The 16,220-nt window shown below is 35.5% G+C and overlaps 1 protein-coding gene across 1 annotated transcript in view; it reads right to left on the minus strand.

Annotated features, from left to right (window-relative positions):
• Positions 1–16,220, minus strand: part of PRMT3 (protein arginine methyltransferase 3) — a 135,279-nt gene that overhangs the window by 55,106 nt on the left and 63,953 nt on the right. The window contains exons 11-12 of the mRNA XM_047776135.1: positions 10,698–10,776; positions 880–1,067 (exon numbers count right to left, since the gene is read on the minus strand). Coding sequence (XP_047632091.1) covers positions 880–1,067; positions 10,698–10,776 — 267 coding nt within the window. The remainder of the gene's footprint in view (positions 1–879; positions 1,068–10,697; positions 10,777–16,220) is intronic.

Raw genomic sequence — 16,220 nt, forward strand, 5'->3', positions numbered from 1 at the left:
TATAAGGAGTCTTTTAAAAAGGACTTTCACTCAATGAAAAGTTATTATTCAACCCCTGTAAATTCAACACAGCAAAAATGACAGTAAAACTAAAGATTAACATGGTAAAAAATAAAACATAAAAGGAATTAACTGAAAAATGTGAACATAATAGGGTTTTAGTTTCATGGGCATAGTCACTATAATTACTTCGGTAATTACTTAATCTGAAAAGGCTCGAAGAAATATGAATGAGAGAAAAACTGCATGAAATATATGACAAAAATGAGTAATCTAGCTATATAAGAGAAGCAAGAATAAGGCCAGGAGGCAGTGATAAAGGTGAAATGATAGTACAGCTGGACTTTTTGCCTTCATTAGTAAATTCAAGTAAATGATTCAGGCATTCCTCTGTGGCTCAGTGGTAACGAACACAACTATTATCCATGAGAACACAGGTTTGAACCCTGGCCCTGTTCAGTGGGTTAAGGATCTGGCGTTGCTATGAGCTGCGGCGTAGGTCGAGACCCAGCTTGGATCTCACGTTGCTGTGGTTGTGGCAAAGGCCTGCAGCTGTGCCTCTGATTTAGTCCCTGGCCTGGGAACTTCCATATGCTGCAAGTACAGCCCTGAAAAGTTAAAAAATAAAGTAAATGATTCAACCTTTCAGTATATGGAACTTTAAAACATAAAGAGAAGTGATTTCAAAGGGATGACATGGTCAACTAGTAAATACTATAACATCAAGTTACTTTAGACTGATTAAAACAGGAAGATAATTAATATATTGAAGACCCATATACAAAAACCAATATATTAGTTTGAAATACTAAACTCATAAATGAAAACTAAGGAAAATAGCCATACTGTTAAAGAAAATAAAATTAGTGAAATACCTACTTTAATAGTAGAGGGGTCTGAAATAAGAGTCTTTGGATCTAAAACTTCCACAACAGCTTCTGGAATAACTGCTTTCTTCATGCAGGACATGTTGAAGCCATAAACGTCATCCCAAAATGCAATCCTATCAGCATGTTTGTTCACGTCACTTACTGCCACAAGGCTAATGGTGCAAACATCGGGGTAGACTGTAACAAATGAAATACTCAACAATTAGCATTATCTCCCTTTATAACAAAATGTAATTTTTAAAGGCTAAGTATAAATATCAAGCCCAACAGTATAGATTACTACTAGTGGGGGATTAACAAAAGTTTAGATCAGAGAAATTAACCAAGTTCCATCTTGTAGCCTCTTAAAAAAAAAAAAAAGATTTCCATTACTGTGATTAAGATTAAAATAAGAATTTCAATGACAGCTCCTATTAAATTATTTTAAAAGGATGACATAATCCTGAAATGAACATATTCATTAATATTAAACTTATACTGATGTAAAGAGGTACTAGATCTTTACATGTTCCTCTGAAGCAAATCTTTTAAAAAGGTACGTAATATGTAAAAAATCATGAGATACAAGACTAGTTCATATTACCCTCTCTTATTTACTATAAAAGTAAATGTTTATGAGCACCAAATATGTGCCAGATAAGTTATTCTAATTTACAGACTGTGGATACTCAAACTTACATTTATACAATTTTGACAAAGCGGCAATTATTTGTGATGTAATAAATACTAAGAAAGAGGAAGATGAGGAGAGAGCTAAAGAAAAAAAAAAAGCTCATTCGGATTTGGCTATAGCAAAGGAACAAGGAAATTATGTAAGATATGAACTAAAGGAGTTCCCATTGTGGCGCAGTGGTTAACGAATCCGACTAGGAACCATGAGGTTGCGGGTTTGATCCCTGGCCTTGCTCAGTGGGTTAAGGATCCAGCGTTGCTGTGAGCTGTGGTGTACGTTGCAGATGTGGCTCCGATCCCGCGTTGCTGTGACTGTGGCATAGGCCGGTGGCTACAGCTCTGATTGGACCCCTAGCCTGGGAACCTCCATATGCCATGGGAGTGGCCCTAGAAAAGGGAAAAAGACCAAAAAAAAAAAAAAAAAAAACCCAAAAAAAACCAAAACCAAAAAACAGAACTAAAGACCAAGTAAGTTAGGAGAGGGAGGGAAAAGAATGTTGTAGGTAGAGTGGGCAGTGGACATGGAGGGGCATAGGATAATCCAACTTGAGAGGACAGTGAGCTATAAAGCTACAAAGGTAAACAGGGACCATAGAAAATACTGCTGAATAAACCACCCTGATAAATTAGACTTTATCCTAATAAGCCAGTGAAAATTTTTATGCAGGAAGACAACTTGATCAGATTTTGGTTTTAGAAAAGTCACCTGGAATGCGATGTGGAGAATAAGAAAGAGACAAAATAAGAGATAGCTGTAATAATACAGGATCTCTAGTAGAGTGACAGCTACAGGAATGGAAAGGAGGAGATATAATCAAAGGATGTTTGGGAGGTAGAACTCATAGGACAGTTGGCTGCCTGTGTCTCTGTACGTAGTTGTGTGAGGACATGGTGATCCAAACTGCCCCAGGTACTTTATCAAGGAGAGAATCCAAATATTAAGTCTAGCAGAGAAGAAAGATAAAAAGAACTGGTATTTGATGATGTCACTGAGCCACTGCATTCATCAAACCTGAACCTAGGCAATATCCAGACTTCTTGTTAGGTGTGTACCAGATGCAAACTCTGGGCATGTGAGCTCATCTTTCAAGTTGAATTATATAATGAAAGAAATGATAATTAATAAAAACATCTATCACTACGTTAAAAAAAAAGAAAAAAAAAGACTGGCTGGCTGTAGAAGTGAGAAAAAGGGAAGAGTCACAGACGACAGGTTTAGACTTAGCAACTGTACAAAATGTTGTACTAACCATTATTAATAAGGAATAAGAGCAGATAATAGGGAATAATAAGGGCAGATTCAAAAGTCAGCTAAGAGTTTAATGCTTATGAGGTGAATGGGTAAAAATATCCAATAAGCAGCTGACTACGCAGGCCTGAAATTCAAAAGAGATGATCTGGGTTCAATGCATAAATTTGAAACCATGAGCATATAAATGGAAATGTAAGTTATGGGAAGTTATGAGGTCACCCAGAGGAATAAATGATGAGTGCCAGAATTTAAGGATGAGAAGAAAAGGAGGCTGAAAGAAATGGTTGAGAAGCTAGATCACAGAAGTAAGAAAACCAAGAGATGAAGTGTTAAGAAAGGTAAGAGAGGAGAGTGTTTAGAAAGAACACAAAGTCTTTATAACACAAAATTAAAAAAAAATATTTTTTGACTAATAAATAGCAAAATTAACTATGTCCTTCAAATATCAACATGTAGGAGATCCATGAATTAAAGTATAAATTATATATCCCTATATCAACAAACTGAAAGCAAGTATATGTATGTACCAAAGAAATGCACAAAACAATACTTTATTATTTACTAACCTTCAGCCTTACACAGCAGAGAAATAAACCTCTCCTCCCAAACTTTGTTTCTATCCACAGCCTTAGGAATTTTATTATTCAATGACAGCGCCACTAAATTATCTTCTAAATAAAGCCCATGATAAGATCTGCTGGCATCAAAGCAATTGCTTCTTCCAAACCTGACGTTTGAGATACTCAGAAAAAAAATACTTGGTGCTATGGCACTGATAAGAAGTTTCCCAAATCTTCTGTAAGGGGGCATGTGAGGCAGATGTGAGAGCTCCATGGTTAGAGTTGACTGCATGTAAACTGAGTTACTTTTACTTCCTTTTCTTCCACAGGCGTAGGAGTAGTAAACCTCTTGACTGTTTAAATTTCTGATTGACACAAATTCTTCAGAGTAACTGATATACTATCGTAAATGCTGACCAACAAGAGTATCAGCTACAGGAAAGGCATGTATGTTTAGTTTCTTGAACCAGATGCCAAACACTAAAGAAGAAACAATTCTGCCACAACTTTAGATAGTTGACAGTTTCTTTGTATTAGACTTAATATGACAATCACAGAAGCTTTACAACATTATGCCATGTCATTTCACCCTTAAAGAGGCACATCATAAAGATATAAATCAAGGGTTAGCAAACATTTTCTATAAAGTGACTCTTGGGACTTGTAGGCAATATGGTTTTCACTGAATCTACCTATCTATGCTGCTCTGACCTGAAAGCCCCAAAGACAATATGTAAATAAATGAGCACGACTATTTTCCAATAAAACCTTATCTACAAAAACAGGCAGCACACTAGATATAGACATTCCTGATATAGATGAGGGAGAAATGGATGAGGGAGGTCATTATCAGGGCCATCATACTGTGCTACTTCTGGGAGTGAGACTTTCATCTACAGGAACCAAATATTCTCAAGAGTTGTGCAGTGTGCATTCAAACTACTTACCATAGTTCACAGAGTTCCTCTATTTTAGAATATCATTAAAAATCTTATTGAATTAAAAAAAAATATCAAGTCTCTGTGTCAGAGGCTGGCAAACTTGGGCCAAAGAGTCAGATTCAGCCCTCTGCCTGTTTTTTTGTAAATACAGTTTAACTGGAACACTGCCACCATTTATTTACCTACAGTCTATGGCTTTACTGTGTGATAATGGCAAAATTGAGTAGCTGGGACAGAGACCAGCTGGCCTACAAAGCTGACTACTCCCTAGACTTTTATAAAAAGTTTGCTGAACTCTGGCTCTATATTAAGCAATATGGTGTACTAGCAATATTACTAACAAATAAGGATAACTTATCTTTTTATAAGGAAAAACTACAAATTACTAAAACTAATGAAAAACCAGTTTTGAAAATATGTCGGTAATAAGAAACAGACTGAAAAGGAGTATGATTTAACATTTTCTACTACTGTTTATTTTTCAAGCTAATTATATGTCACAAAGATACAGAAAATCATGGTTTCTGTATTAGAATTTAGAAATGAAATTAGTTTTTTTTTAATCTTCCAGTTAGCAAGATCTATGAATATTCATAAAAGATTTGTTATCAATGTTATAGGTCAATTTGATTCTTTATCCACCTCTTCACAGCTGGCTATAATTTTGGGCCACCTGCCAGAATCCTGACTAACCCTTTACCTTCACATTCTGACACATTTGTCATTTGATTTTTGTCAGATAGAAGCGTAATTGAATAATTATTCCTTCTTGTAGGTGAAGTTAACAAAGCACTGATTGGACAAAAGCACCCTCATAACAGACCATTTATAAATTCATGGATTTGACATCTGTGTCCTTCTCGATTCACTGCCCAGAATTCATTTGTCACTAGAACAGCTCACATGGTGAACAGATAAAGATGGGAAATCCTTTATCCCTTAGAAATGCCTCACAAACTTTTGGACACTAAAGGATAAGACCGAGATGCATAAAAAAACAATTCCTAGCAAACACTAGCATCATTGCTTGTATATAAATATGCTGAGAGGAAAAAGGTTTAGAACAAAAGGAGAAAATAAGTAAGTCAAAACAGATTGTTCTTTTCACAATATATGTGAATATGGAGAAAAATTTTAATGAAGTAACAGTCAAAGATAAAATGACTGACATGCATAAAGAGAAATGTACTACTAAGTTACTAAGTCATCAAATAATTTGGAAGCTGAATAACCTTAAAAAAAATATTTCATTTTATATAATGAGGTTATCTTAATTTACTAGTACGTATTTGGAAACTGGAACTTTTTTATCATTAACTTATAATAAAGTGATTAGGCCTAATAAAGCTTAGCTAGGCTAAAATGTTCCTAAAATATGCACTGAAAAATAACACTAAAAAAAAGTAAAAAAATGATATGACTGCAATATTGCTGAACAAAACCAAAACAGTAAAGTGGGAAAAACAGGTCTGAGGATGAGGAATTATGCAGTAAATTATAGAATACCTAAAGGACATCTCTAAGCACTAAGAGACAGTGTCAGTGGCCGATCACAGTGAGATAAGTTACATAAAAGTCTACGCTACAAAAGGCATGTAATACTGTCATGATGCGTAAATTCACTTCAAAACTTACAATGTATAAACCTAACACTAATCTCATGTTTACCAGCTATAATTTAGGAGGAGGATTAACTTTTATTGAGTAACTACTTTATATCAAGCATCTCATACAGAATTTTGATTCTATGAAGCTAAAATATAATTGTCATTTGATTTTTGTGCTCCTACAATTTCAACTGACCCCATTTTGGAGAATATCAGTCCAGACTGCTCGACTAAGGTAGAGTCAGCTAGGCTTTTACACTGAAAATTACTCTTTTCTCTTTTGTAATTAGCAGATATTTTGTGGGGAGATTCTTTAAAACTAACTAGGTAAATATTCCATTCTTAATGAAACTTTTGAATTATTCATTTGTTTTACATATAAAAACCTTTTAAGTAGCTATAAAGATGGGCATGATTTTTTTTACTTCTCAGTGCTAAGCCCTCTCATATGGTTAATTATATAACATGTTGCCCAAATTCCCTTTTGTTTGGTATTAATATCATGACTGTTTTCTTTCTTTTTATTTGCCTGAATTTTTTTTCATCGTTTTAAGTTTAATTTTTCTGTATAATTTTGTTTTAGGTGTGTCACTTATAAAGTACACAGAATTGGGTTTTCTCTTGTGACTCAATCCAAAATTCTTTTTAATAGATTTAGTCCATTTACATTTATTGATATGAGAATTTTTTTAATTTACAACTCTACCATTTTACGTTTTTCTATATCTCTAGGTTTGTTTTTAAATAGTATAACTACATAGTACTTTGCTTTTTTCCTAAGTATTATTATATTTACGAAATATTCCTTTTTGTTCTAGAAACTAACTTTATAGTTACAACCTTATAAATATCTTTTGTTGTCTATTTTTAACAGTATTTACTAATCTCCTATCATGAGTAAAGATAAAATTAGTATATTTCCTTGTTCTTCCCCTTCATTTTCCTTCTTCTTCTTCTTCTTTTTTTTTTTTTTTGCTTTTTAGGGACACACCGTGGCATATGGAAGTTCCCAGGCTAGGGGTCAAATCAGAGCTACAGCTGCCAGCCTACACCACAGCCACAGCAGTGCAGGATCCAAGCCGCGTCTGGGACCTACACCACAGCTCACGGCAATGCCGGATACTCAACCCACTGAGCAAGGCCAGGGATCAAACCTGCATCCTCATGGATACTACTAGTTGGATTTGTTTCCACTGTGCCACAATAGGAACTCCCACTTTCCTCTTCTTAATCACCCAATTTTTTTTTATTGTAAAGAGAGAGGTACTGACAATAATAACAACGATAGAAGTAGGCATAGAGTTAGTACACAGGTTTAACATTTTTCCAAATAGCTAGAAATCAAATCAAATCTTTCTGCGTTACTTCAAATTTTTTTAAAAGACACTTTACCTGAGGTATAATTTACATGCAGTGAAACTCACTTTTTTTGCCCTTTCTGGTGTATATTTTCTATGTGATTTGATAAATATATAGTGTTATGTAATCACCATCACAATCAAGATACAGACAAGATGGATGACCAAAGTGTCACCATTCAATTTTAATCAACAGTATCATTTTAATATGACCTTCATAGTGCTAAATGTGTATATAATGCTGTTACTTTAAATGATATTACATAAATTCCTATTAAAGATAAATTCATTTAAGTATACATACTTCCTCACACATGCCTCCTGCATTGCCTTTCCAATTTTTGTAAGATGAGGTATTTGACACTGTTAAGGCATAAAACATTTACATTCTATGCTGTCATGCTAAAACATACAGTAGTTTTTTGTCTTAATTCCTAGTTGTAAAAATATGCATTGGTCATGACCAAATTTTTCTTGGTTTTCCTCCTGATCTCTTGGTTGTAGTGATGTAAAACATTACAACTTCTGATACATAATTAGTTAAGTCTTAGCTAATAATAACAGAATATAGTAAATTCACTTTCATTGACTTTACAAAACTTTCTTTTTATTAGTGATAATAGTAGTGAGTACCTCTAAAATACTAGGGAACTGCTTAGTGATTAGGAGAATGAACACTCAAGTTACTGGCTGACTCTGTTTTATAACAGCTTTACCCCATGCCATTACATACACAGTGAGACATAAATTAAACCTAGACTCATGTAAAAATAAAACTGTGGTTCTTTCATGCTTACATGGTCTTCAATAGACTCCCTCTCTCATAATTCAGTCATTCTTTCTAAAATGTTTACACTATTAACTGCTTAGTAAATCTTTCCTTCAGAAAAAACATAAAAGAAAGCTTTGTTGGAAATAAAAGAAAGAACATCTAGATGATTGGTGATATTCATCAAGGCACACTCGAATATACAAAATAGGCTAAGCCAACTTCATATTGCTCATTTCTGACTTTTCCTACATTTCTGGATTCTGTTAACTAGTATCATTTAACAGTACCGCTTATGCAACTAAATGCGGACCTTCTTCAATATACCTCCAGATTATCTTAATACTAGTATCAGCTTTATATAAAAATATGGAAAGTGCTAGACTTTCGAGCCTCCACTTTATCCCCCTCATGATGGGAAATAGCTCGGCTACTATTTCACCTATAACCTCATTATTCACATGGCTGTAAGTTCTTAATGCATTTCATTGAGAATTCAATTTAAATGTATTAAGTTGCTGTCAGTCCTTCAGTAAGATCAATGAATACCACTCAGGGAGGTATGGAAACAGTTTTCTGAAACTTCCCCAGCACAACTTCAAGGCAAGACTTAGATTCAATACAGTGTACTCTAAAAAAGAAACAACAAGGGATAGTAAAAAGAACATCAATACTGGAATCTGGAAGATCTGAGTTTAGAAAAAAAAATATTCAAGGCCTAGACATTTAATATGTACCATCCAGGACGCCTATGTTTCTAAGTCTCAAAGTGCTGCTGTGAGGATTACATGTAATAAGATAAATAAAAGTAAAGTATATTATTTGACGGCTAGCTGAAAATCAGCAAATGGTAGATGATATATGATGTTTAGTCATTAAGTGTAGCTATTATTTAAAAAACAAAAACCACTGTAATTATAGAAAGACATAGTCAACTGTTGCAGGTAAAAATGTACGTAAAAATTCTGCCAGGTTCATGTCAGAGATCAGAAACTTACCTTGAAATTGCTGCAGAGAATAGAGTGATATAATGAGAGCACTTTGAATAAGAAAGGCAATCCTATAAGGCAATGCTATTATAAAAAAAATTCAACTGTACTGGAGAATTTTCTCTGTGCTCTTTATGTTTTGGCCTTGCTGATTTTTACTGCTGAAGTAATTTCATGGAACATGGATGGGCAGGAGGTGTAAGTAGGGTCAAGTGCTTTACGTCACTAGTTCAAAATGGATCTTCCTTTCCATCTACTTTTATATAACAGTTTTATCAACTGCACTCTGACTATGGAAATGATTTATTAATCCTGAAGCTCTGTGAAAGGGAAGGTACAGAGAAAGGTGACTGAAAGGAGACAGATGCTATTCAATTCAGTATTTTTCTTTTTATTGCCATACCCGTGGCATATGGAAGTACTGAGGCCCGACTAAATCCGAACCACAGCTGTGACCTATGCCACAGCTGCAGCAATGCCCAATCTTTTAACCCACTGTGCCAGGCCAGGGATTGAACCCGAGCTTCTGCAGGGACCCGAGTCACTGCAGTTGGATTCTTAACCCACTGTGTCACAGTAGAAGCTCTTCAATTCAGTTTTAATGATTCAATGCAATAAACATATATGATGTTTATATGTTCCAGGAGCTGTGGAGATCAGGGAAGAGCCAAAGATGAGCAAAACATAATCCCTGAGAATACTGTTTGTACACAACTGTTCACAGCATAAAGTCTGCAAAACAAAATCTCATTCTGAGCATGCATTTCACTCTGAGTAGTAAGGGCTAATTGATTAAAAATTCACCAGGGAGGAGTTGCCGTCGTGGCGCAGTGGTTAACGAATCCGACTAGGAACCATGAGGTTGCGGGTTCGATCCCTGCCCTTGCTCAGTGGGTTAACGATCTGGCGTTGCCGTGAGCTGTGGTGTAGGTTGCAGACGCGGCTCGGATCCCGCGTTGCTGTGGCTCTGGCGTAGGCCAGTGGCTATGGCTCTGATCCGACCCCTAGCCTGGGAACCTCCACATGCCGCAGGGGCGGCCCAAGAAATAGCAAAAAAGACAAAAAAAAAAAAGAAAAAAAAATTAAAATTCACCATGGGGACATGAAAAGGAAGTCTTCCAAATTTATTGGGATCTATTTAAAAATACTGATTGGGTATGCTGTGCTTTAAAAACTTAGAAGAAACTACTCTATTTAAAAGTTCTTGTTAAATCACAGAGAAGGCAGGTTTATACATTTAGTGAAGTCATGGAAAATTTGCTACCAAAGTGAATGATCTCCAACCCAGTATGAAACATTCTATTGAGGTCGGGGGATGGGGGTTGGGGGGTGGACACAAACAACTAAATGTCATAAAGATTAAAAGTCAAAAAGAGTTTCTGTTTGATTTTCATCTGATAATCAAAAAGCTTCCAAATTTAGTCCTTAGTATTTTTATTAAAAGTGTTCACGAAAATACCATTAACTTGGAGTCCTGCATATCTTATTGTTCTCCTATCAACAGTAAACTAAACAAATGCCTTAAAGTTTCCTCTAATGGAAACATCTTTCATCTCTATTGGGAACTTTCTCAGTCATGCATAGTTTATTTGAAATCCAAAGGTCCTTTGGTTCTGCTACGCTAAAATTAGATTACTAAAACTACAATTTTATACTCACCCGATCCTCCTTTTGCCAAATATTTGTTCTTTGCATAAAGGACAGAATCTAACATAGACTCAAAAAGAAGAAAATAGCCCTGGACAAAAAAAAAAAAAAAAAAAAAAGAAAGAAAAAAATGGATTTTAGAAAATGTGCAATATCATCATCTGCAGATCAATTTAAACATCTGGGTTGCTCTTCTAATAGAAAGTATTTTGTCTGTACTATATAATATTCTGCAAAGTTTGAAATTATTTTCTGCAGTAAGTTCTCCACTTTACAATTACTAGAAAATTTGGCCAGGGTACAAAGCAGATCCAAAAATTTTTTACCATAGAATGTGCTGAACCTTCTCTGTGCTTCACTTTCTAGACTACTGTTTCCTCCTTATTAAATGGAAACTTTTTAGACTCATAGACATAGAGAATAGACTTGTGGTTGCCGAGGAGGAGGATGGAGGGAGACGGACGGATGGGGAGTTTGGGGTTAGCAGATGTAAACTATGACATTTACAATGGACAAGCAATGAGGTCCTGATGAACAGCACTGGGAACTATAACCAGTCTCTTGGGATGGACCAGGATGGAAGATAATATAAGAAAGGGAATGTACATACATATATGACTGCATCACTTTGCTACATAGCAGAAGTTGGCACAACATTGTAAATCAACTACACTTTAATAATTTTTTTAAAAAACAAAATTTCAGATAGAAATTGTGAATGTATCCTATAACTCCCTGGAATACAACCCTATTAGTCTAGATCAATAGTTCTCAACTAGATTTTTGCTCCATGGGGACATTTTTGATGGTCACAACTGGGGGGATGCTGATAAACATCCTTCAATGGCACAGGATAGTCCTCACAACAAAGAAATGTCTGCCTCCAAATGTCTATAAAGCTAAGGCTGAGGAACTCTGGTCTAGAACAGCTTTTCCCAAAGTGTTTCCTGCCCAATGATATTCTCTTTAAAAAGTTGGGGGGGGGGGAAGGAGGGGAGGAGAGTTTTAATCAAAGAGGTGAGAAAGACCAGATGCTATACCCTCCTCTTAGTAATTCAAGTCAGCATATTAACAGTTCTGAAGTTCTGAAAAGTGTTACGGTAAAGAGGACTGCTGAAGCAGTTCTCAGGTGGCACAGCAGGTTAAGGACCTGGCCTTGCCGCAGTTGTGGAGCAGGTTGCAACTGTGGCATGGGTTCAATCTATGGCCCAGGAATTTCCACATGCTGAGGGAGCAGCCAAAAAAAAAAAAAAAAAAAGGACTGCCAAACATATTTTAACCAAGTACTACCCATTTTGAGACCTCTTTTTTCGTGTTTATCATGTTTAACACCCTGCACAACTAGCATTGTTTGAACTCCATTTTATGAAACTTGGGAACTCCTACACCAAGAAAGGACAATCACAATGAAAAGATAATTTGCCACTAATGTGTCACAAACACTGTACATTTTAATAGTGCTACAAAGTTTATTATAGAAATGATAAAGTAATCATGAATTAGAGATCAATGCCAGTTTCTGCCAGTCTTCTTCTGGGGCCCATCCTTGGATAGTCGTGAGCAGCAGGGAAGTCAAGCGCTCAGCCCAGTGCTTAGCACTAGTGTACCTTATTATTGCTTAGGGTAAACCAATATGAATTTGACTAAGAATGCCTAATGTCAGCATTCTACGTCAAAACTGTCTTTACTCATTTGTTCTGGGCATAAATAACTGTCTTGTACGATCAATACAGAACACTATGAACAAAAATGGTTTAAAGGTTTCTCCAGAACAGGAAAACCAGCAAACCCAGAAGAGACAATCTTCCCAAGAGAATAACAACAATTTAAAATTTATAGAAAATACAGCATTCATGCTTGAATCACTTATAAAGGAGGCTAATTAAATTGCTGCTAGCAGCTCTACTTTGGCATTTACCTTCTCCCCCCAACACACTAATTCCTGATAAGAAAATAATTGCCGCAAAAGACAGATTTAGCAACAAGACTCTTTTATTAATGTGTTTACACTAAGAAAACTAAGGATTTGGTAGACACTATTTTCCAGGACAGAGTACTTAAGTCTAACTCTTTTAAGTTAGTTCCCCATTAATATCATCTGTGTATTCAAAGCACAAGAGACTTCTGAAATTCAAGTAAGAAATTTTTATCAATCTGACATAATTCCTGAAAGTCTCTGCACACAAATGCTTATAAATAAGCATCCATCAGTTAATTAAAGTAAATTATAATTTATGCTAAAAAATTATTTAAAGAGGAGGCATCTACCTACCTTATATAAAAAAGACTAGCTAGTGAAACATAATAGGCTAGGGAAAAATGGTCCCTATTTGCAAGAATGCTGCATGCTAAAACATTAAAATACAATAAATTCACATTTTCATACAAATTGAGTAATTCATACTGAAGATTGTACATTCCATATAGTACAGTCTTTTGTTGAAGGGGGCAAAAAAAATGTGTTATTGATTTGGCATTGTGTCAAGCTGTTTCTAGTACTATTCTTTCAAAGTAGTTAGTTAAATCTAAGTATTTCCCTTCTATAGGTTCAAATTCCATCTTACTTCCTCATACTATAAACAAAGAAAAAGTCTTTTTTGGGGGAAGGCAGGGTGAAGCCCACACCAAGGCATATGGAAGTTCCCGGGCCAGGGATCAAACCTGAGTCATGGGTACAGTAACACTGAATCCTTAACCCACTGCGTCACAAAGAACTCCACCCCCCCAAAATAGTCTTTTTAATCAATAACTGAAAGTAGCTCCTTCTAGCATCATGATCATTTATTGCATTTAGGATAAAGTTATTACTAGCCATAGATTAAATTACACATTTTAAGTCAGTACTATAATTAATATCCACAGAACCAACTGAAGGGGTGGATGGACTCTTGGATTTAAATCCTAGAGGAGCCCTTTCTCTGTGACCTTGGGTAAGTTAACATCCGTAAGTCTCAGTTTCTTCATCTGTAAAGTGACAACAGCAATGGTATTCTACACCAGAGGGTTGTTAGGAGAATTAAATATGTTAAGACATGTAAAGGGGTTTGGAATAGTAAATCTGGCTAGCTTAACTAAAAAAATTAAAAGCTACTTAAAAGCATATTTGTAAAAGTGAAGAAGAATTTTCAAATTATGTTTAATAAATTAGAGAATGAAGGATTTTTTTATGGCTGAGATTATTATACTAAGTGAAGTTGGCCAGTGAGAGACAGATACCACATCACTTATATGTAGAATCTAAAAAAAAAAAGGATACAATTAACTTAATTGCAGAACTGAAACAGACTCACAGACTTTGAGAAACTTATGGTTACCAAAGGGGATGTGGAGGGGACGGAAGGGTGGACCAGGGGTTTGGGATGGAAATGTTCTGAAATTAGATTGTGATCACGATTTATATATATGGAGGTTTCCAGGCTAGAGGTCAAATCAGAGCTATTGCTGCCAACCTATGCCATAGCCACAGCCACAGCCTCGTGGGATTCGAGCTACATCTGCGACCTACACCACAGCTCATGGCAACACCAGATTCTTAACCCACTGAGCGATGCCAGGGATTGAACCTGTGTCCTCATGGATCCTAGTCGGATTTGTTTCCACTGAGCCATGACAGGAAACCAATGCTTCCAATTTTTTTAGAGTCAGGCAACATTATTAGATCAGAGAGTTTCTGAAAGTAAATAATCAAATGTTTTTGTTGATACATGTAAAGGATTCAGCACAGTGCCTGGCACAGAATTAACACATAAAACCTATAAACTATGTCATATGACTCTAATTTGGCAAAGTCATCACAAGAGGTCAGCTACATAAAGTAGTACTGGGCTAAAATGGATAGAAACAGAAGGCTAAATTAAGTCCTTCTTCTTTCATCTTTTCCTACTGCATTTTTCCCCTTTTTCTCTCTTAATTAGTATATAATTTAAAATAATACTTTCCTCTATATCTATTTCTGATAGTATATATTTCATTTTTGTAGCAAGATACTGCTTGCGTAAGTATATGTTAAGACTTCTATTTAGTCAAAGCAGTTCCTAAACTTAAAGAATAAGTGAACTAGGAATTCCTGTCACGGCTCAGTGGAAATGAATCTAACTAGCATCCATGAGGATGCAGGTTCGACCCCTTGCCTTGCTCCCTGGCATTGCCATGAGCTGTAGTATAGACTGCAGATGCGGCTGGGATCCTGTGTTGCTGTGGCTTTGGCTGTGGCCAGCAGCTACAGCTCTGGTTAAACCCCTAGCCTGGGAACCTCCATATGCCACGAGTGTGGCCCTAAAAAGACAAAAAAAAAAAAAAAAGGAATAAGTTAACTAGTAAATCAATAGAAAAGCATTCCTTCAAAATAAGAATAGATTGCACATATTCAAATTTCATCTATCTGCTAAATATGGATACATTATTTGTTGATACTGACGGAAGACTGACACTTTTATTGGTCATTTATTTCACTTAGTATCCAGATATTTGCTCAAACTAATTCCTCCTCAAAAAGAATTTTCCTAATGTCTCCAAATTATCTTCTTTTCTTCCCCCAACCAAACTCCATCTCTTTACCCTGCTCTACACTCCATCATAGCACTTAAATTAAAATCAGTTATTTTAAAATGTTGTTTTGCTTTCTAAAATGAAAATTCTCAAATGATAATAATAGTAGAAATTGCTAAAGTTCATTGTATTAAGTGTCTTTTTATGGAATATCTTATTTAATTGTTTTATTGTTACTTCCATTTAACTGATGAGAAAACTGAGGCTTAGAAATGTTTAATAACCTAAAATCATAGGACTTGAAAAACCGCTCACAGCCACAAAAATGCTGAATAAGTCAGAATCTGAACCTTGGTCTGTCTGACTACAGATAGCAAGTTCTGAATCATTACTCTATGCTGCTTCTTAAGTTGACTTACCTAATTAAAAAAATAAGACTTAGTATTTGTATTATATTATATTACATTTGTAATTAAGGACTCAAGTATTCTGAAATAAAAAATTCTCAGAGCATATTAGACAAGATTAGAATTTACAATAGCTGTCTGATTCATAATATTTCACAGTGATAGCTCAGATGGCAAGTGGCTCTTAGCCACCGTCCACTGTGAAAAATAGCATTTTGGAAAATCCATGAAACAATACACAGTAACACTTATGACATAAATTAAAATGTCTAGTTAAAAATATTAACAGATGAAAAGATTAATCTATATACTGCTCATGGTTATTGTCCTTTTCCTCAACTTTCCACTTTGCTAAACTTCATTTTACTATAGGCTCCCTACGTGATGGAATAGCCTTTAATTTCCTGGGGATTGTCCTTGATTTTGAACCAAGTCATTTATTACTGATATCAGAAGGCTTTGCTCCAAACGCCCTGCTCATCTGCAGTGTAATTCAGACTGTAATTTCACAGGCTGCTGCCTCACCTGTAGGGGTGCCATCTGGAAGAGAATTATACCCGATACTTTCTCCCATGATGCTCATGGGGCATTCTTCTTCCCAAATTGACATTTGCTTTTTAAAATTAAAATTTGCATTTAC

Source organism: Phacochoerus africanus, chromosome 4, assembly GCF_016906955.1.
Source record: "Phacochoerus africanus isolate WHEZ1 chromosome 4, ROS_Pafr_v1, whole genome shotgun sequence".
Taxonomy (NCBI): Eukaryota; Metazoa; Chordata; class Mammalia; order Artiodactyla; family Suidae; genus Phacochoerus; species Phacochoerus africanus.